The 20989-nt window shown below is 42.3% G+C and overlaps 1 protein-coding gene across 1 annotated transcript in view; it reads right to left on the bottom strand.

Annotated features, from left to right (window-relative positions):
* Nucleotides 1–530: 530 nt before the first annotated feature.
* Nucleotides 531–20989, bottom strand: part of LOC130429738 (uncharacterized) — a 39931-nt gene continuing 19472 nt past the window's right edge. Inside the window, exons 2-6 of the mRNA XM_056758474.1 lie at nt 2781–7026; nt 2352–2672; nt 2096–2242; nt 1806–1912; nt 531–1672 (exon numbers count right to left, since the gene is read on the bottom strand). Of these exons, the coding sequence (XP_056614452.1) occupies nt 1568–1672; nt 1806–1912; nt 2096–2242; nt 2352–2672; nt 2781–2805 (705 nt within the window). The 5' untranslated portion in view covers nt 2806–7026 and the 3' untranslated portion in view covers nt 531–1567. The remainder of the gene's footprint in view (nt 1673–1805; nt 1913–2095; nt 2243–2351; nt 2673–2780; nt 7027–20989) is intronic.

Genomic DNA, 20989 nt, shown 5'->3' with positions numbered 1-20989 from the left:
TTGGACCTGCACTGTTTCGGCAGGTGGGGCTTCCTGGGTCGCGGCTGGTGGGCTCTCCCTGTTCTTCGTGGACGTTTGCTCGGTGGCTTTTGGTCGGAATCAGAGGTGATCTGGTCCTCCAGGCTGAGCCTAGTTTCTCCTGAGTTTTCTTTTTCACCATTTATTCATCATTGGAGGTTGGGTTACTCGCCACAGCAGGGCATTGTTGGCTTGCTCACCGGGAGACTGCATTCATTTATTTAGATATTATTTATTAGAATGACCTTGCTTGGTCTATAAACAGCATGCACTGTGCTGTGTTTTATCTTTCGGTGTTTTTCAGTTTTTCTTATTTGCTTTGGAACAATGCACATTGTGAAAGCGCTATATAAATCAATTTAATTTAATAATTAATATATATGGAATCTGGGCAGCAGCTTACAGTATACAGTCTCATAAAATGTTATACTAAACTGTACAGCTGAGTCAAAATAAAACATTTAACTGAATATCTAGTTTTAAAAAGACATTGAGTGAACTTCTACAGTAGCTGATTTGAATTGTTTATTTTTACCAGTTTATTCACATAAACCACTCAATTAACATGTACAGTTATAAATAGAATTGGATTTCACCATGTTACATGTAAAAATAGCATTACATTTTACAAGCTTGTTTGTCTATATCAGGGTTCCTCAAATCTTACCCTGGAGGTCCAGAGCACTGCAGAGTTTACCTCCAACCCTGATCAAACTTCCCTACCTGTGATTTTCTAGTGATCCTGAACACCTTGATTAGCTTGCTCAAGTGTGTTTGATCAGGGCTGGAGCTAAACTCTGCAGTTTAAGATTTAGGGAACCCTGGTCCAAAGTTTTGTATTCACAAAAAGTAAATTTAGCTCTAAGAGTTATGAAAATAGCTGGAATACAGAAAAATATAAGCAGTTGCCTCACTTTGTAACTCCCAAATACACATTATAATGCATTATTATGTAAGTTGAAGAAAAGTCCTGTGTTTTACTGATTGCGTTTTCTTCAAAGCTTGTTTCATGAGAACATTACAGTCAGATCAAAGAGAGGAAGTTAAACTCACATTAAAAAAAATTCTCACAGTTTTCAATGTCCATCATAACACCACATACATTTTCTTCTGATAAATAAGAAGATGAACCATTTTTATCACAAATGCACTGGTCATGCTAGGCAGTAAAACAAAAGAAAATTGTAACAAGAAAAAAGAATACACTATATTTACAGTTAGAACTGGTTTCAAGCAGTCACATCTAATTATATGTTTATTGCACAAGATTTTCCAGGAGGAAGTGAAATAAGCAGGCCTTTCAAAGTGGTTCTTAACATATACATGTATGATCTGTTAATTGAAATGAAGATTTTAAGATACTTAAGAATACTCGACAACTGGGAATTTGTTTTGCATTCATTAAGTCAGATTTAAGGGTACAACTCATGTTAGATGCAGACTATTTTACATAGTGCTGGTTGTTCCATGAATTTCAAAGTTTGTTATAATGTCTTAAAACAATGAAAAACAAATAGTTGTAAGCTGTGAGATATGTGTTTGGTTACTCCTACTGTTGTGTTCGTAGTTTTGGCAGATTTAGAGCAGCATAGGTGCTGTCGGCTTTTCTGGGTCGAGACTTTTTACGCACTTTTAAAAAGTCCACTTCTGCATACTGAAAAAGCAAATGGGGATGCATTTGTAAGCATTGTCAGCTCAGCTGTTTTATAATTTAAACAATACTGAAACACTTACGATTAATCTGCAAGAATCAAAAACTTCTTTAGCAAATTCTGCTTGATATTTACCTGTAGTTGGTCTGGGTCTTCATGCACTTGGGTCTGCTGTAGGTCGGTGTTACGTTGTAAACATTCTCCAAATCTTTTATTTCCAACCACAAAAACTTTTAACAACCCTGAATATGATACAATAAAATACCATTCAACAGGATTAAAGACTATGGATGATCGTTTTTTAAATAAGCAATTAGAAGAAAACTTATACATGTATCACAACATAGAGTACTGACTTATTAAAACCAATAGCTTAATATTAATATTTCTTTGGTTAGAGAATGAATTGAAAAAAAATAACTCACCCATTATAACAATGAACAAAGCCCCACTTAGCAGACCGAATATAAGTGTAAGAGTCTGCCATAGTGTCTGATTCTGTTGAATATGTTTCACTTCTGTATGATTCTGATGTTTATATCTGATCTCTTCATTTGGACTTTCTGTTGTCTCTGCAAATAATGAGTCACTTTACAATATTTTATTGTAGCTATGATCGATTTCACTGTTAATCTATTTAAAAACAATAATAAAAAAAAATATTATAGCAGGAGCATTTACCATTTATCTGAAGTCTAATGCCACTGCTGAATTTTGGAGGTGTATCTGTCTTCATACAGTAATAAACTCCTAATTCATTAACAGTGATGTTATTTATAAACAGATGAGTTTTATTTTGTACTGAATATTTCTGTCTGAATGTTGTGTTGAAGAATAAAGATGTTGTTGATAAAGTGCGTAATATCATCACAGGAGGATCTGGTACTTTCAGTAATAACCAATAAATGTCTCCTTCATCCAGATCACAGTTTATAGTCACATTTTGTCCCAAATCAGTTAGTTGATCTAAAGTCTCTGAAGCTTGACACCATATGAAGAGATCTATGAAACAAAACACAGCCATAACGATTAAGATTTTACCTTCAAATGCACTGTGAATAGAAAAACAAAATATACAGACATAATTCAGTTTCAGGTAAATACACTCACAAATCTGAAGCTGCAAGATTTTCATGTTGTAATTTTCATAAAACACAAATGAGCTCCACTGCTGCCGTTTTATAAGAAGAGGAAAAGTCTTAACCACACCAAGCAGAGGAAGTAAATGAAGTTCTCTCTGACCGCACTGTATGCACAATTTTAAACTCTCAATAACCCATGAATACACTCACTTTGAAAAGTATTTTAAGATCATTTTTAGTGCCTTTAATGAATTAATTAATTTGGTGTATAAAATGTGTGCCTTTTGAGTGAGAAAGTTATCATATTTGTTAGAAATAATCTGTTTTACACAGTCCAATGCATTTACTATCAACAATGGCTAATTTGCTCGAGGACAACATTTAACAAAAAAATTGAAGGATGTGATTAAGTTAAATGTAGTGTAGTGTTTGAAGCTGGGCCATGGAGAATATGTGCAATGACTAAAATGATTAGTCATTGCCAGAGATTAATTCAGCAGACACTGAGCTATGGACAGAGGTTTCAAAGTATTCACATTCATTGCTCAAGTAGAAGTATAGATACGAGGTTTTAAAAAGACTTTGGTAGAAGTTGAAGTATCAACTTAAGCTTTTTACTTAAGTAAAAGGGTAAAAGTACTAGTTTCAAAACTACTTAATGCATAAAAGTAATGTAAGGAAAAAATGCCATTAAGAACAAAGGCTTAGGCCGCGCCACAGGGGCCTTTTGTGTACTACCCCACCTCCTCAAAAACACATTTTTCTAAAGGCCATAATGACTATAATTTTAAATTAAAATGTTAATGTTAAAAAATTTGAGATGCACTTGGCTACCTGTTTCAGGTGTTTTTACAGAAACATCACATCCCTGTTCATGGAGCAGAAGATATGATAACTGATTTGAATCATAGCCTACTGCTGGCAAGCAAACCATGGCATGTATTTAGCCATTGTCACGTGTGGCGGGCAGAAGAGAATGTCCAAACAAAAAGAAAAATAAGATATATTTAATATACAATCCAAAGGAAAGACAGGAACCACGAACCAAACACACATTAACATTAAACAATAACTGACAAGGAATAGACTCTAGGGGAGAACTTAAATACAACATATAACGAGGGATGAACAGGTGCTGGGGATAAACTAATCATAAGACACGTGTGAAAACTAATTAACTAATAATGAAATAAACCATGGGAGGAAAATACAAAACAAAACAGAGAACAACCGTGACAGCCATAGCAAACATTGCAAATTTGCCATAATTAGTAAATTACTAGGTCACTACAATATTATCAATAAACGACTGATAATGACAAAAACCATACCTTGCACAATTAACTTTAAGCTCAGATAACATTTCGCTAATGTCGAATTTCAAATTTGACAATAATCGACTGCTAATAAAAAATGTCATACATAAAGATAGGTTCTGAATGTATGTAAGTTTTCTGAATGAAGATATCGCTCTGGATTTATATCAAGCGTGTGCATGATGTAGAGAGCGTAGAAAGGATCCTTTTGGACGTATGATGACTGCATGATGACTCTGCGCACAAACCCTCAACCCCCCAATCCCGTCACGAATGAAAATGAATTGAGTTTATGCAATTCAGGCAGGGGATCCGAGTGAGGTCAGAAAATATGGAAATCCGTATTTATACAGAAATATTAGATCCCTGTTCATGGAGCGGAATATGTGATGACTGAGTTTGCAACGTTGAATCATAGCCTTCTGCAATATTGAAAATGAACGCATTTTAGTACAATGCAAATACATTAAAGAACCATATGTGTGTACTACTGAGTATTAAATGTGTTTCATCAGGCATGTGATCAGCCCAGGACAAAAAAGTAGGAAGACTGCATGCACCCTCACCCAACTCCAAAATAGTCTGTAACTCTTTCACCGCCATTGAAGCTGAAAAAACGTCCAAAGGCATTAAAGTTTGGTGAAAATTTTAAGAAACGCTGGCGTAGGCTGGCAACTTTTTTTAAAGAGTAAGTAGCATGAGATCGTGAAAATGAAATTTCATGCAGTCTGTTATGTTGACGTGTTTGAAAGTAAGCTCTCCCAAGTTGTAAGTAAAGTTATTTGCTTGTAAAAATGGGAGTCGACTCTGAATCACACAAACGAGACATGGACTAGTACAACCGCGTATCTACGTCGATATACATAGTCCCCGCCTACGTTTTGCTGAGACTGACGCGAGAACTTATGTCTGAAATGCTCTATGTACCATGAGAACGCACAGTTACGACGAAATAATAGTATTACTAACGTATTAACAGTATTTTAAGAAAAAAAATGTATTTCATTGATGAGAAAAAGCACAACATGCATCTTGTCACACTGGAAGTTTTTATGACAAGAGTTGTCACTTGCCACTGACAGACATCCTGCTCCAGTCGTGGTGGAGTTTGTTGTGGATTAGCGTCTTCTTCATCTTCAGACTCGGGCTCAAATTGGTAGGGTAAAATCGCAGCCATCTCTAGCTACACATATAATATACATGACATCCAACCACATGTAAACCGTATTCCTGTAATGGTGGTAGTGGGGTTCCAATTGCGACAAATGATGAACGCATTTGACCAATTACATCTGACAAATCACATGACACAAGGTTAGTGGGTAAGCGGGGCCTAGACAGATTTATCGCGGAACGTGACTCTCGTCATTTGAGAGTCAGTCAAGAAGTAAGGTACGAATAACTGCCTATTATTACGAGATTATAGTGTTTAAACACATTGTATGTACATAAACTTGTTGTTGGACACTCCATAAACCAAAGTAGGGCCTAAAAAACATTTGCTACAATCTAAAAATGGCTGGGTTATTTTTTAACCCATACCGCTGGGTTGAGTCCGTTGGGTTGTTTTGCTGGGTTATTTTTCCACATGTTAAACACTTTTTGGGTAGTTTTAGTTTTCAAGGTGTTGGGTTAAACCCGCTGGGTTAATGTGCTGGGTTGTTTCTGCTCACCGCTGGGTTATTTGAAGAGTCTCGCGCGTTTACAGCCCTGAAGACGTTGAGTGTACTGTAACACCCAGGCAAATTTAAGGCAGAGACCGAACACCACAGGGACAAGTATGATAGCTTTATTGCATTAAAAACATAAACACACTCCAGTACGGCACATTACCCCCCTTTAGTCAAGGCTTGCTTCAATCTCCCAACCAACGGCGATCACCGGAGACACAGAGTTCGATCTCTCACGGGGTCAGGCAGTAGTCCAGGGTTCAGACACCGAGTTTGATCTCTCACGGGGTCAGACAGTAGTCCAGGGTTCAGACACAGAGTTCGATCTCTCACGGGGTCAGACAGTAGTCCAGGGTTCAGACGCACCACCACAGGGTAGGCGGCAGCACTAGCACGTTGCCAGCTATAATCCCAGTTTAAGTGGCACCAGCACAAGGTATGCAGTAGCACTAGCACGTTGTCAGCTATAATCCAGGTTTCAGGAGCTCTCCTAACCACTAAAGAAGGCCCTCACTGACTAGCTCTATTAACTCCCCCTCTATCTGGCTACCTATCTTCACCGCCGGAGACACTATTTATCTCGAGCGGCCGTTTAGCGTGTCACCCACACTCGAGCTCCCGAACGACAAGCAGCCTCTCCAACAGTCTTTTTATCAGCCTTTTAATCCGCATCACCTGTACACTTCAATTACCTTAGTCCCCACCCCTCATTAACTCAAAGACACCTCCACCGTACTCCCTTACATCACACTACCCCCCCTTAACAGAGAAGACTCGTCCCCGAGTCAAAGGGCAAGTTCATAATCCAACAATCGAGTGGGTAACTTCTTAGCCCGGGGCATCCTTCCTCCCCCAAATCCATGATCTGTTTCAGATGTCCCACCGATAGTCGACACATCTGTCTTCAGCCTAGGAGTCGTCCCCAGAACAGAAGCACCCGAGGAATCCACCTGCACAATCAGATTAGGCAACCCACCGGAACCTCCCACAACCTCTGAAGACCCTGCTCCCTCGTCAGACAGCGCCAAATCAGGATGTGGAATTAGTCCCTCCGCCTGGTCAGGAGCCAATGAAGGATCCGTAGACAGCACCGGGCCACCCATCAACTCTAATCCAAGACTCTGGACAGGTTTTTCCACCGTGCCAGCATTCAGCGCCCCATCGGGAAGCAACTCAGTGTCTTGAGACATCTCCGGGTCAAACATCCGCTCAGGATCATACAGCAGCCCCCTCTCTTCATTTCCACCAGTCGTTCGACAACCTTCCTCTCTCTGCCACTCCGGTACCCCTGCAAATGAGTTGGAAACATATGGCTTGAGGCGATTAAAATGTACAACCCTCTCGATGCCCTTTTCTTGAGGCGCTATCCTATACAGAACCTCTGTTACACGCTCCAGGACAACAAAAGGCCCCACGAACCGTCTCTGTAACTTTGGGCACACCCCCCGTTTACGCGCTGTATTTTTCACCCACACCAGCTCTCCTTCTGTATACCCCTGATACGAAACTTTCAAATCACAGTTCTGTTTCTGAAGCCCTGAAGCCTTCATTTGGTGAATTTTTACTGCCTCCGCTACTGTAGACAAACTCTCTGCTACTTTTACCACATAATCATTCACTGACGTGAAGCGTTCCATTTCACCCACTCCCAGCACAACATCAACTGGCAGAACAATCTCCCTCCCAAAAAGAACCTTATATGGTGAGAATCCAGTAGTAGCGTGTGTACTGCTCCTATAAGCCATCATCACATATGGCAACAGCGTGTCCCAATTCTGCTGATTATTCTCTATAAACAAAGAAAGCATAGAAAGCAGAGTACGGTTAAACCGCTCGATCATACCATTTGACTGCGGGTGATATGATGTAGTTCTTGTCTTATACATCTGCAACAACCTGCACAACTCTGAAAATAATGTGGACTCAAAGTTTCGCCCTTGATCCGAATGGATACTACGGGGGACCCCAAACTTACACACCCACTCCCGCACCAAAACTGTAGCTATTGTCACTGCTTCTTGATTTGGCAGGGCAAACGCTTCAGTCCACTTAGAGAAGTAATCCCCGATCACTACAATGTACTTATTCTTTCCACCAGTCAAAGGTAAGGGTCCCAAAATATCAATTGCCACACGTTCAAAAGGCCGCGAAGCAATTGTAGGTTGCAAAGGGGCACGACGATTTGGGACATCCCCTTTCCGAGAAGCACACTCTGTACACTCCCTACACCACTTCCTCACATCCCCAAACCAGCCAGGGCAATAAAACTGATCTTTCACCTCTGCCTGTAATTTTTGCACACCTAAATGGCCACCGGTCATAGAATTGTGTAGCATCTTTAGCACATCTGGAATCATTGCTTCTGGAAGGACCACCTGAACCTTTGACGCCGCATCTGTATTACTCGGCAGATAACGCACAAGTCGCGCTCGTTCAAAACCAAGTTGCCCCCAAACACGTAGAAATCCCTTCACCTCCGCACAGTTCTGGGCTTCCACACACCCTTCCTCCCCGTTCAATCGTAACTGTGCTACCACCTGCAAAATCTTATCCTTCCTCTGTGCCATGACCAGTTCATCATCGGTCTCGCTCTCTTCAGATGGAGTCACTTCACGCACAGCCCGAACAGAGGCGTTTCCCAGACCCCAGTCTTGATCACTTCCCCACTTAGCATCCAACTGGGGCAACCGTGAAAGCGCATCCGCATTAGCATGTTTCTTCCCTGGCCGGTGCACAATTTTATATTGAAAGTTAGCTAACTGTTCGATCCATCTAGCCAGCTGCCCCTCCAGACCCTGAAAATTATGCAACCACCTCAAAGAACTATGGGCCGTCCGCAACATAAATTCCTTACCCAGCAAATAATGTTTGAAGTATTTGGTGAAAACCACCAAGCTAAGCAATTCTTTCTTTGTGGTGGCATACTTGCGCTCCTCGTTAACGCTCGACTTGCATACGACACAACCCGCTCTGCCCCATCTATTTCTTGAGACAGAACGGCCCCAATGCCCACATTACTGGCATCTGTGTCTAAAATAAATGGTCTCCGCGGGTCAGGGTATGCAAGAACCGGAGATGTCACCAAAGCTGCTTTAAGCTGTACAAATGCATTCTGGCATTCATCATCCCATTTAAATTTTCGCCCCTTCTCTGTAAGACGATGTAATGGCCGTGCAATTTCCGCAAATCCTTGGATAAATCGCCGGTAATAAGATGCCAAACCCACAAAACTTCTCACCTCTGATTGATTTCTCGGTATGGGCCATTGCTCTACCACATCTATTTTTGCCGGGTCAGTTCGTACTCCATCGGCAGTTATAACATGCCCCAAATAACTAACCCGTGTAGAAAACATCACACATTTAGATGGCTTAACCTTCAGATTCGCATGCCGTAATTTACCAAGTACCTCCTCAAGCCGTTGCAGATGTTCCCCAAATGTTCTCCCGAAAACAATAATGTCTTCCAAGTAGACCAAACAAGTAGTCCATTGCAAATCCGCCAACACCAAATCCATAAGACGCTGGAAGGTACTAGTTGCATTACATAGTCCAAAGCTCAGAACATTAAATTCAAACAGACCCTGTCGCGTTGTAAATGCGGTCTTATCCCTATCTTTGGGATCCACCTCGACCTGCCAATACCCACTGGCCAGGTCAAGAGTGGAAAACCAGCAGGCGTGAGCAAGGCTGTCCAATGCATCATCTATTCGCGGTAAAGGATACGCATCCTTCCTCGTTACATCATTCAGCCGCCTATAATCTACACAAAATCGTAAGGTCCCATCCTTTTTACGTACCGGAACCACCGGGGCTCCCAACGGACTACACGAAGGCTGTATGATTCCATTCATCTGCATATCCCTGATATTCTCCGCCACTTCCGTTTGTAAATGCAGAGGGACCCGCCGCGGGGATACCTTAATAGGCTTTGCCTCCCCAGTATCAATCTGATGCGTTATTATTTTGGTCGTCCCTAAATCAGCATTATTTGCACTGAAAACGGACAGGCTTTTACCCAACAGCTCACGTACTGCATGCATCTCACTCTCCCCAAACTCTTTTTCCCGTAAGCCTAACCGATCTAACAGCATGTCCACCGTATTCATAGGATTCCCACAATCCCCACCTCCCTCCTCTACCTCAGCGTCACAGAATAATGTCCCGACTTTCATTCCACGTTTTAAAATACGAGTATCCTCTGTAACATTAATAACATGAACGGGCAAAAGACCCTGTTCCACCTTACACACCACTCTAGCCACCAAAAGATCACAGTGGGCATTAAGAGAGGTAGATGGCTCCAACATGCCCTGCGAACCATCAACGACCCCCTCTACCGCCCCTGTGATTAGAACCTCACTACGAGGGGGAACAGATGTATCCACATGCACTATAACCTCGCGTACCTGTGCATCCCTATCGTTGGCAAAAATAAGAGGTATTTGTTTCCCCATTAATCGGCAGCTCTTTTGCTCAAGGTTAATAACAGCACCGAATTTTAACAAAAAATCTGCACCAAGCAGAATTTCCTGTGGCTCCACATCTGCCACCAGAAACTCTGCTATCACCCCTAATGAGTCAAACTGACATACAGTCTGCCAACGTCCCAAAATCGGCAGTTCTCCCCCACTAACCACCCTGACCACACCATCATGATACTCAAGTCGAGCCCCTCCATCAGTAATGGTCAGCCACCTCTGCTTGGGTATTATTGAAACCTGGGCACCTGTATCAACCAAAAGCTTCACATCACACCCACCTAGTATGGCGGCCAGATAGACCCTAGGATAGCTCTGGAACGGTGAGGCCAATTGACAAAGTTGTTCCCGTGTTGGGGCAGGCATTTGGCCTAACGTGCCTGCCCCCTCCCATTTCCCGATAGATAAGGACACTCTCTCCTCAAATGCCGATTGCACCCGCATTCCCAACACCCCCCCACTAACGGCTGAGCCGGTCTACTTCCGCTCATCATTGTTACCAAGGACTCTCCACTATCCTTCTGCAGGGGTGCATTTCTAACTAGCGGGGGAGCAACTTCCAGCCATTGCTGCACAGATTTTTTCAATGTTTGCACTTCATTACGCAGTGCATCTATGACCCCAGTCAGCACATCTACTTTAATCTCTACTTCAGGTACATGCAACCCCCGCACTTTTGAATCGGGATGAACCGTACATTGTTCTAATCCCTGAATCAGCTCGAATTCTACGGCAATATTAATCGCTTCTTCTAACGTAAGGGGCTTAAAGCTACGGAGCCGCATGAGAGTTTCTCCATTCCCTACATGTGTAATAAAATGGTCTCTGGCCAGTAAATCCTGCGTATCTGCCCCTACAGCCGGGTATGCTTTAACCCCCAACCTCCGAAGAGCATTACCATATTCACGCACTGTTTCATTCGGCTGCCGTTTACGTGACGAAAAACTTACTCGGTTCCATTCTGCGGTTTCACATGGTTCAAAACATTTGCCCAACGCATCTTTTAATAACACATAACTATGCTTGGCCTCTAAAGGGAGGCCACTAAAGATATCTCGAGCACGACCCGCCAATAAAAGCGCCATAAATTTAAGCTTCGTCCCATCATTCCAATTATTTACCACAGCTGCCATTTCAAACTGCTCTCTCCAATCAGACCACTCCCGTCCCATGCCAGTGAAAGTCTCTGGCATAAATATAGGGCGTGAAAAAGCTCGGTTTGCTGATGCAGCTGTGGCTTCCAACAAAGGTACCGTCGCCGAAATGGCAACATTCGACGGCCCTGCTTGGCCCTCTTGGTGTCCCTCTCGGTGTCCCTCTCTGCCCTCCATTGCCTGTTGTCTAATTGTTACAAGAAAAGATCCCACCGCTGTCACCAGTGTAACACCCAGGCAAATTTAAGGCAGAGACCGAACACCACAGGGACAAGTATGAAAGCTTTATTGCATTAAAACCATAAACACACTCCAGTACGGCACATTACCCCCCTTTAGTCAAGGCTTGCTTCAATCTCCCAACCAACGGCGATCACCGGAGACACAGAGTTCGATCTCTCACGGGGTCAGGCAGTAGTCCAGGGTTCAGACACCGAGTTCGATCTCTCACGGGGTCAGACAGTAGTCCAGGGTTCAGACACAGAGTTCGATCTCTCACGGGGTCAGACTGTAGTCCAGGGTTCAGACGCACCACCACAGGGTAGGCGGCAGCACTAGCACGTTGCCAGCTATAATCCCAGTTTAAGTGGCACCAGCACAAGGTATGCAGTAGCACTAGCACGTTGTCAGCTATAATCCAGGTTTCAGGAGCTCTCCTAACCACTAAAGAAGGCCCTCACTGACTAGCTCTATTAACTCCCCCTCTATCTGGCTACCTATCTTCACCGCCGGAGACACTATTTATCTCGAGCGGCCGTTTAGCGTGTCACCCACACTCGAGCTCCCGAACGACAAGCAGCCTCTCCAACAGTCTTTTTATCAGCCTTTTAATCCGCATCACCTGTACACTTCAATTACCTTAGTCCCCACCCCTCATTAACTCAAAGACACCTCCACCGTACTCCCTTACATATGCAAATTTCATTTTAATAAAAAACAAAGGGACAAAGTAACTGGTTGGAGCAATTTAAAGGTACGTTTTTTACGTTTTAAGGGAATATTTATTGAAATGTTCAGAATTTTTAACATTTTGCAAGTCTTAACTAACGTTAGTGATGTAATTTTGACGACCAGCAACTGTTACCTCAGATATAAATTGACTCGCATAGTCCTGTGAACATGCGCGACAATGCGAATTAATACAATTTTAGTGAACCCCATCACATGTAAGCTATGTTATGATCTTTAGTGAGAATTTAACAAAATTTGAGTCAAACCGGCGAGTGCCCCGCGAGCGCGGTCAAGCATTCACGGTTCAGGAACGCCTCTCTCGGTGTTCACTCTGGATATAAAGCGGGCAGTCAATTATATTGATCTCTCTGTTTTAAACCAAACATTTCAAGGTTTGTGCATATGATAAAGAAAGACGAGTGTGGTAGCTTGTATTTAATTTTTTATTTTTATTTAATTTAAATTGATTTGCTACACGTGTGGTTTCTTAATGTATTAAGTGGTGTAATTCATAATGTATTATACATTATTTATATGTATTTAGTTATTTTTATCAATTGACATTTGTTACTACATATTGTGGAGATTTTTTATTAGTTATTTTTAATGTTATTTATAATGCTTGTTAATGTTTGATATGAAACATTTTTATTTATTATAATTAAACCATTTTCTTTTAATCATGCAAATCTAAAAATATTGCTGTTGTTGGCTGTAAAAGTTAAAACATTTCTTAACAATTATTTTTACAGTCAAATAAAAATGATTTTTTCAATTGTCTTGATTGACAATGAAGTACAGAAGAAATTAATAATAACCCAGCTAGAACAACCCCGAATTAAACACATGAATAGTTAAAATGACAACAATTGGGGGTTTTTCAATAACCCAGCATGCTGTGTTAACCATGTGTTCTGTCCAATATTTACCCAGCGCTGGGTTGCCAATTGGGTTGTTTTTAACCCAGCCATTTTTAGAGTGTAGGTACTCTTTAAAAGCCTGGTAATGTTACTAATTAAATGTCACATGATTAAATAAGTCTTGGTTACAGATGTTACCTCAGTTCCTTGATGGACGGAACGAGACGTTGTGTCGAACTGACAGGTGGGGTTTGCCCTTGAGAACCTCACCAGTTTAGACTTCTCTCTTAGAGTGAATCTTTTTTGTGTGAAACTTAGAGTTTTGTGACTTTCAGGTTTGTAACTTTGAACTTTCTTATTAGCCACTTCAAAAGATATAAACCAGACGTATTCATTTAAGTTCCAAGAGGTCCGGTCTTTATATTTTCTTACAAATATTGGTTCGGAAAATATGTTTTTTGAAAATAAATAAAGATTTAATAAATGAATCTCCCTTGGATATATATACTGTATACATAAATATATAAGATATGATCTTTTATCAGGCCATTTATTTTATATTTTGATATCTACAATTTCCCTTTCTGTCGGACAGAATGGGGTTTGATCTTGAGAACCTATTATAACACAGTTTAAAGTAGGGAAGCAGGAGGCGAGAACCGATGAACATTCAAACAAAATAATCAAACAATAACACACAGAAGACTTAAGGCTGGTAAATCAGCTGACTCGGTCGTCTCCCTAGGGCCCTGGTCCTCACTAGTTCCTCCCCACTAGTTCCTCTGTCACAGTATCTGGGGGCCTGGTTACAACTCCAACCCGTCGCAGTGGCTGGTGAGGATGATCCATCTTTAGGCTACGCGCTCCAGTTCGCCAGGCGCCCGCCCAAGTTTCGGGGAATTCTGTTCACCTCAGTGCGAGGCCAGAATGCTCCCATACCTGTGGCGGAGATCGAGCCCGTCCCTCTGGTCAAGAAGACTTCAGGGTTTTTACATACCCCATCCTGGATCTTCGCACTCTGAACAAGACCTTTCACAAGCTCCCGTTCAGAATGTTGACGCAGAAGCGCATCCTGATGTCTATCTGACATCAGGATTGGTTCTTGGCAATCGCCCTGAAGGATGCATACTTTCATGTCTCGATTCAAAGACGCCACAGACCGTTTCTTTGGTTTGCCTTCGAGGGTCGAGCATACCAGTACAAGGTCCTGACCTTCGGTCTGCTCCTGTCTCCCTGTGCCTTTACCAAGGTCATGGGGGCAGCTCTCGCTCCCCTCAGAGAGCAGGGGGTGTGTATCCTCAACTATCTCGACGACTGTCTCATCTTGTCTCACTCACGAGATCTGTTGTGTACACACAGGGACCTTGTGCTTCGGCACCTCGACCGACCGGGCCTACAGGTGAACTGGGACAAGAGCAAGCTCTCCCCTGCACGGAGCACCTCTTATTTCGTTTTAGAACTAGACTCTGTTACCATGACATCGCGTCTCACTACCGAGCATGCCCAGTCAATGCTGCGCTGTCTGACCCTCGTCAGGCAGCAGTCTCACTAAAACTGAGGCTAATGGGGGAAATGGCGTCCTTGACGGCAGTCGTGTTTCTCGGGGTGATGCATATGAGACCACTTCAGCCATGGCTTCAGAGTCGAGTTCCTTGGAGAGCGTGGCACACCGGCACAGGCGTATTCACATCACGTCTCACTACCGTTGCACCCTAGCCCCCTTGACAGACATGTCCTTCATTTGCGCTGGAGTCCCGATGGGGCAGGTCTCGAGGCGCGTCGTGGTGATGATAGAGGCCTCCATGCTCGACTGGGGTGCTGAGTACAACGGGCATGCAGTGTCGGGGAGCTGGACGGGACCCCATCCGTAGAGGCATATACATTGAAGAGGTTCTTTCCTCTCATCCAGGGCAAGTATCTGCGTCTCTGCACAGACAGTATGGTTCCCGTAGCGTATATCAACCACCAGGTGGTGCAATCCCTGCGCGCCACTCATATCCTGGGCGACCACAACCAGACAGTTGTCGCGTTCTCTCGGCAGGTCACGCTCCATGGAGAATGTGCCATCCAGCTCATTTGGGAGCTGTTTGGGCAGGCGCAGGTGGATCTGTTTTCCTTCCTAGACACCACCCATTACCCGCTTTGGTACTCCCTGACCCAGGCCCCCTTTGGCACAGATGCATATGCACACAGCTGGATATGGGACAAGCGGAAGAACGCCTTCCCCCAGTGAGCTTCCTTACACAGGTCCTGTGCAAGTTCAGGGAAGAGGAACATCAAGTTATGTTGGTTGCGGCCCACTGGGCCAACCAGACTTGGTTCTCAGATCTGCCGCTTCTGACGAAAGCTCTCCCTGGCCGATTCCCCTGATGAAGGACCTTCTTTCTTAGGGGAAGAGCACGGCCTGGCACTCAAGACCAGACCTCTGGAACCTCCACATCTGACTTCTGGATGGGATGAGGAGATCCTGAGTTACCTGCCGTCTCCCGTTACCAGCAGGCCCGCACGCAAATTTAATTTGCCAATTTCATTGGATTTTTTTCAAAACTAGTCAGAAGATGAATGGATCTCAAGTCAAACCCCATCTGTCGGTTGGACACAACGTCGAGAGACAGACAGAAAGGGAACTGAGGTTACACACCTAACCAAGACAATGTATGTATGTATGTATTGTAGGCTCTGTGGCTAGGAGAATACCCTCTTAATAGAAGACTGATAATTATTAATGGCAAATAAGAAACTTCTGACAGCATTCAATCAACAGATGTATTGTAACAATTAAAATGGTCTCATCATAAACAGAAAATGCATTACTTACTGAACTATTCTTTCCAAACCAGAACTAATTCCATCTTTAAATAATTTTTAGATTAGAACGTTGTACATTACAAAATGTGACCCTGCTTGTAAAAAGCAAAATGTCTTTTTACTGTTTTCAACATAAAATCATCCTACAGAAAGCAAAAACTCTTTTCACTGTTATCTACATAAAATCATCCTACAGAAAGCAAAAACTCTTTTCACTGTTTTCTACATAAAATCATCCTACAGAATATTCTGTGAAAATTAACAACAATATCTTTAATATTGACTAAATAATGCCATTTTAAAGGACTCTTGTATAAAGACTACAATTTTAACTGAGCTTTTGTTATAAAAGAGGGAATCGTATTCAAGTGAACATCCTGTAAGTGTCAGAACTGCTGTTACTGAAATTAAAACTGATATTAACACCAGATCCAGCAAACGGCAGGTCCTGGACTTCAACTTTAGATAGGTTGAACACTGTGACGATCCTGTCCTTTCTGTTCTTGGATTTCGTGCCTTGGGGACAGGGTTGTTTCAGTACCATGTCTTGTGTGTATGTTTTTTTTTATGTGGAGACACGTGGGGTATGTTTTGATAATCCGCCGCGTGTCCTCCGGTGTTCCGTGTAGCCCCGCCCCCTTGTTTCTCCGCGAGTCTTACATTAGTGTTTTATCTCTATCACCTGTCTCCCTTTAATGTTTAGTCCTGTCACCTGCCCGTCGCTCTCCCTGTGTCATTATCCCTCGTTATTGTTTCCCTTCTTAAACCCTGTGTTTTCCTAGTCCTGTGTCGGTTCATTGTGTGTATTTTTATGGCCTCTGTACGTGCGCTTTACTCGCATTGCCATTTTCGTGTGGATTACCTTTTTTCCTGTGGAGTACCAGTTCGTGTTTGGATTTATTATTTACTAGCTGTTTTGTTCCCCTCGTGGAAAGTTTTCTGTTTTGTTGTACGTGTCTCTGTTTTGCCCCATCGTGGGTTTTGTTTTGTTTATTTAATAAAAGTCTTTGTTAACTTAATCTGCCTGCATCTGGGTTCTGCTCACACATGCATTCCGTGACAGAACACCACCTCCATAGGAGAATATCAACAACTACTTCTCTAGCCCCGCTTACTGGTTCAAGCATGACAGTACTGAATTAACACAAGTTGCGTGGAACCAGATAGAGCGAGCAAGCAATAAAGATTCCTTTAAAGATAACAAAATTATGCAGTCAGTGCCTGGTTGTGGAAGAACAGTCGCTGCATAACCTTCCTTTGAATTTCCGACCTTAGTCATGCGTGGTTGAAGTTTATTTTTAAAGACGTTCCAGCTCATGTGGGTAAAAAATTGTTTGTTCACTTCATTTAACAGTGGATTCCTTTGTGAACAAGACAAATGTTGACTCTAGATTTGTGCAGAGACTAAAATTAAAAAGCAGTGATGTTCCATCAATATTGGATCTGATAGGAATGAGGCAGCAATCTTATGAGAGTACACAATTTTTGTACTATGTGTCACTATTGCTTTGTTAGAGATCACTTGATATGCCCGGAGCCAAATTTACACGGGATTAGTGTTACCTAGGGTCCTCTAGTCATTTGTTATAATTGGAGAGGTTGTCTGTGATATTAAGCCCGTGCGAATCGGCCATGTCATTAATTTGTGAAGTACAATTCGCATATTTTGACAAATAAAGAGGTCCTGTTATAATATTAGTCCCATGCAAATCGGCATCTCTTTGATTTGGCGGGCTCATATGTAATTTTTCAAGGTTTTATCCACCATTTGCGAATAATGGAGGCTGTTTTGATATTATTTCGGGTGCTGGGTAATATTCATAAGTCTGCCAACACTGTTGTCTTGGTCGGGAGAATTTTTTTTATCACGGAAACTCTCGTAACATATGAGACCAGGGATCACGGTGATCTTATGTCCAGTTCGCGATCACGGGTCTCAAATGCTGCCAGGTATGGTCAGATAACATTAAACACCATAAAACTATAGGCTATATAAACAAAACGCAAAGCCTTGCCATCACATCCAGGAATTAAGTCAGTTTATTTGAGTAAAATAACAGGCTTTACTTGTCCCGTGCGAATGCGACTAAATTTACTACGCAAACTGCTATCCAATCAAAGCAGTGTCCATTTACTTCCAAATCTTCAATCTAAAGTCTTGGGCACGCGCAATAAAACCGTGAGTTTTTCGAGCCGGCCTCAAAACCCAGATACTTATTGATTTTTATGTTTGTGAATGTTAAAACCACACAAACATCATAAGTAGACCTCATACAACAGGATAAAAAAATAAACAAGCCAGTTCATGACTCCTTTAAAGATTGAAATCTTTGTGAAATTATTGCTTGATGCTTGTTACAATAAATTCGATTTTGAGACTTTAGCCTGAGTTTTCACAGGGTCACAACTGTTAACATGCTTATCAATAATGCTAAATGTTGATTAAAACGTTATGGTTCATTAAATATCACAAATCTGTTCAAAAGTTTGGCGACTTTAAGCAAACAGTAAACAGACTGACTAATACAAATCCATTAGAAACTGCATTTTGCATTTTGCATTTTGAGAGTGTGTGTGATGCTTGAAGTGGCCTATGCATGCTTTATAACACACTAAAAAGAAAGGGAATCATGAAGCGGTCCCAGATGACCCCTTCAACAAACATAAAATTCCAAAATGAGAACACATGTATAAATTGAAAACAAACATCTAGAGTAAAAATGTATTCACATGAATAAAAAACAATGGCTAAATAATTTAAAATAATAAACAGTGCAATATCAGAGAAATAATATGTTCTAATTTTTATTTCATTAGCACTTTAATCATGCCTAAACAGATTGCTAAAGAGATGACGTATTTTTGCAGCTCATCCCGGAAGTTAATATCACACTGTTCCTTAGACAAAAAGCCCAATATTCAAATTGGCTTTTAAAATATCACGGATATAACCTCTGTAACTGACAAAGGATTAAGTCTTTTTTTGGTCGTGTGAACCAGTGCGATGCCAACTTCCGCATTGCCCTATGCCCACAACGCTTGTTCCACCTCAAACCGCTGCACAACGTTTTGCTATGTTTTCTGGGTTGAACAACGTGTTTCCTGGAAACGGTTTGCAACGGTGTGCAACAGGGTTTGAGATATGTTTTCTCTTGTTAGGTGGGTGTGTCAAGAATGTCAGCCCAATCAACAGCAACATGTATATAACCCACCCGCTATTAAAGAGACAACTTGTACAATTGTCCAAGTAAAGTCGTTTACAAATGTTTCCGCTGCAGCTTCGTGTAAATAACAATTGAAGATGTTAGAATACGTACTCGGTTACTTACGTAACCTCGGTTACCTGAGATACTGGAACGAGTTCTGCGAAGCAGGACTGTATAGGGGAAAATCTTTTTTATTTTAGATGACTGAAGCTTTTTAATAACACAGTGAATACTGCACCGCCATTGGTTTGTGCAAAGTACAACTTTGAACCAATGGCTGCGAAACTGAACGGACCTATTGCGATGGAGCCCGCAAAACTGCTTCGCTACCATTGGTTCAAAGTTTTATTTTGCAATAACAAATGGTCGTGCAGTAGTTACTGCGTTTTTAAAAAGCTTCAGTCATCAGAGAAAAAGGAGTTTTACTCATAGCATCCTGCTACGCAGTACGAGTGAAGTATTGATAGGGAACATGTATTTTGTAATATTTAACATGTATTTGTACCAATATCATCAAGCTCCAAAAACTCTTCTAAAAGAACAAAAAGAATGGCCTTCTCAGCTGCCGTAGTTCAACTCTTGCCTCATTCCAACAGGGTGTTAAACCGCACCAATGTTTCCTTTTAAAAAAACGTTTTTTATAATTATTTTCTAATGGGGGTTTTCGCTCAAGGGGCAGAGTTTTCGCTGAACTGGGCTGCGTTCAGCTCCTACAAAACGATGCAAACGTTTCTTAAACGGAAATTGTGGTGCAGTTGAACACCCTGTTGGAAACATGTTGTTCAACCCAGAAACCATAGCAAAACATTGTGCACTGGTTTGAGCTGATACATGCCCCTGGTTTGGGGGAAAAAATCAAGCATTGTAGGCATAGGGCAATGGGGAAGTTGGCATCGCACTGGTTCACTCGACCAAAAAAAGACATAATCCTTTGTCAGTTACAGAGGTTATTTCTGTGATATTTTAAAAGCCAATTTGAATTGGAACCACTGCAATATTAACTTCCGGGATGAGCTACAAAAATACGTCATCTCTTTAGCAATCTGTATAGGCATAATTAAAGTGCTAATGAAATGCACACATGAGATGTGTTGTTGTTTTTTTGAGTACGAACATGCCCAAGGTCCAACGCTGGTCCAGACCAGAACAACTTCCTGTTTTAGTTCTTTTTAAATACCCAAACGTTTAAACAAAATACAATCAAAGCCGAACATTTATAATGGAATGTTAAACAAATAAAGGTTAAAGGCCTCCAAATCTGAGGCCATGGTTCTCAGCCGGAAAAGGGTGGCTTGCTCACTTCAGGTAGGTGGAGAGTTCCTGCCTCAAGTGGAGGAGTTCAAGTATCTGGGGGTCTTGTTCACGAGTGAGGGAAGGATGGAGCGGGAGATTGACAGACGGATCGGTGCAGCTTCTGCAGTAATGCAGTCGCTGTACCGGTCTGTCGTGGTCAAGAAGGAGCTGAGCCGCAAGGCGAAGCTCTCGATTTACCGGTCAATCTACGTTCCTACTCTCACCTATGGTCATGAGCTGTGGATCATGACCGAAAGGACAAGATCCCGGATACAGGCGGCCGAAATGAGCTTTCTCCGCAGGGTGGCCGGGCGATCCCTTAGAGATAGGGTGAGAAGCTCGGTCACTCGGGAGGAGCTCAGAATAGATCCGCTGCTCCTCCACATCGAGAGGGGTCAGCTGAGGTGGCTCGGGCATCTTTTCCGGATGCCCCCTGGACGCCTTCCCGGTAAGGTGTTCCGGGCATGTCCCACCGGGAGAAGACCCCGGGGAAGACCTA

Source organism: Triplophysa dalaica, chromosome 10 (genome assembly GCF_015846415.1).
Source record: "Triplophysa dalaica isolate WHDGS20190420 chromosome 10, ASM1584641v1, whole genome shotgun sequence".
NCBI classification, from domain to species: Eukaryota; Metazoa; Chordata; class Actinopteri; order Cypriniformes; family Nemacheilidae; genus Triplophysa; species Triplophysa dalaica.
Note: the sequence above shows the minus strand (reverse complement) of the source record. Positions and strands in the feature narration are given on the sequence as shown.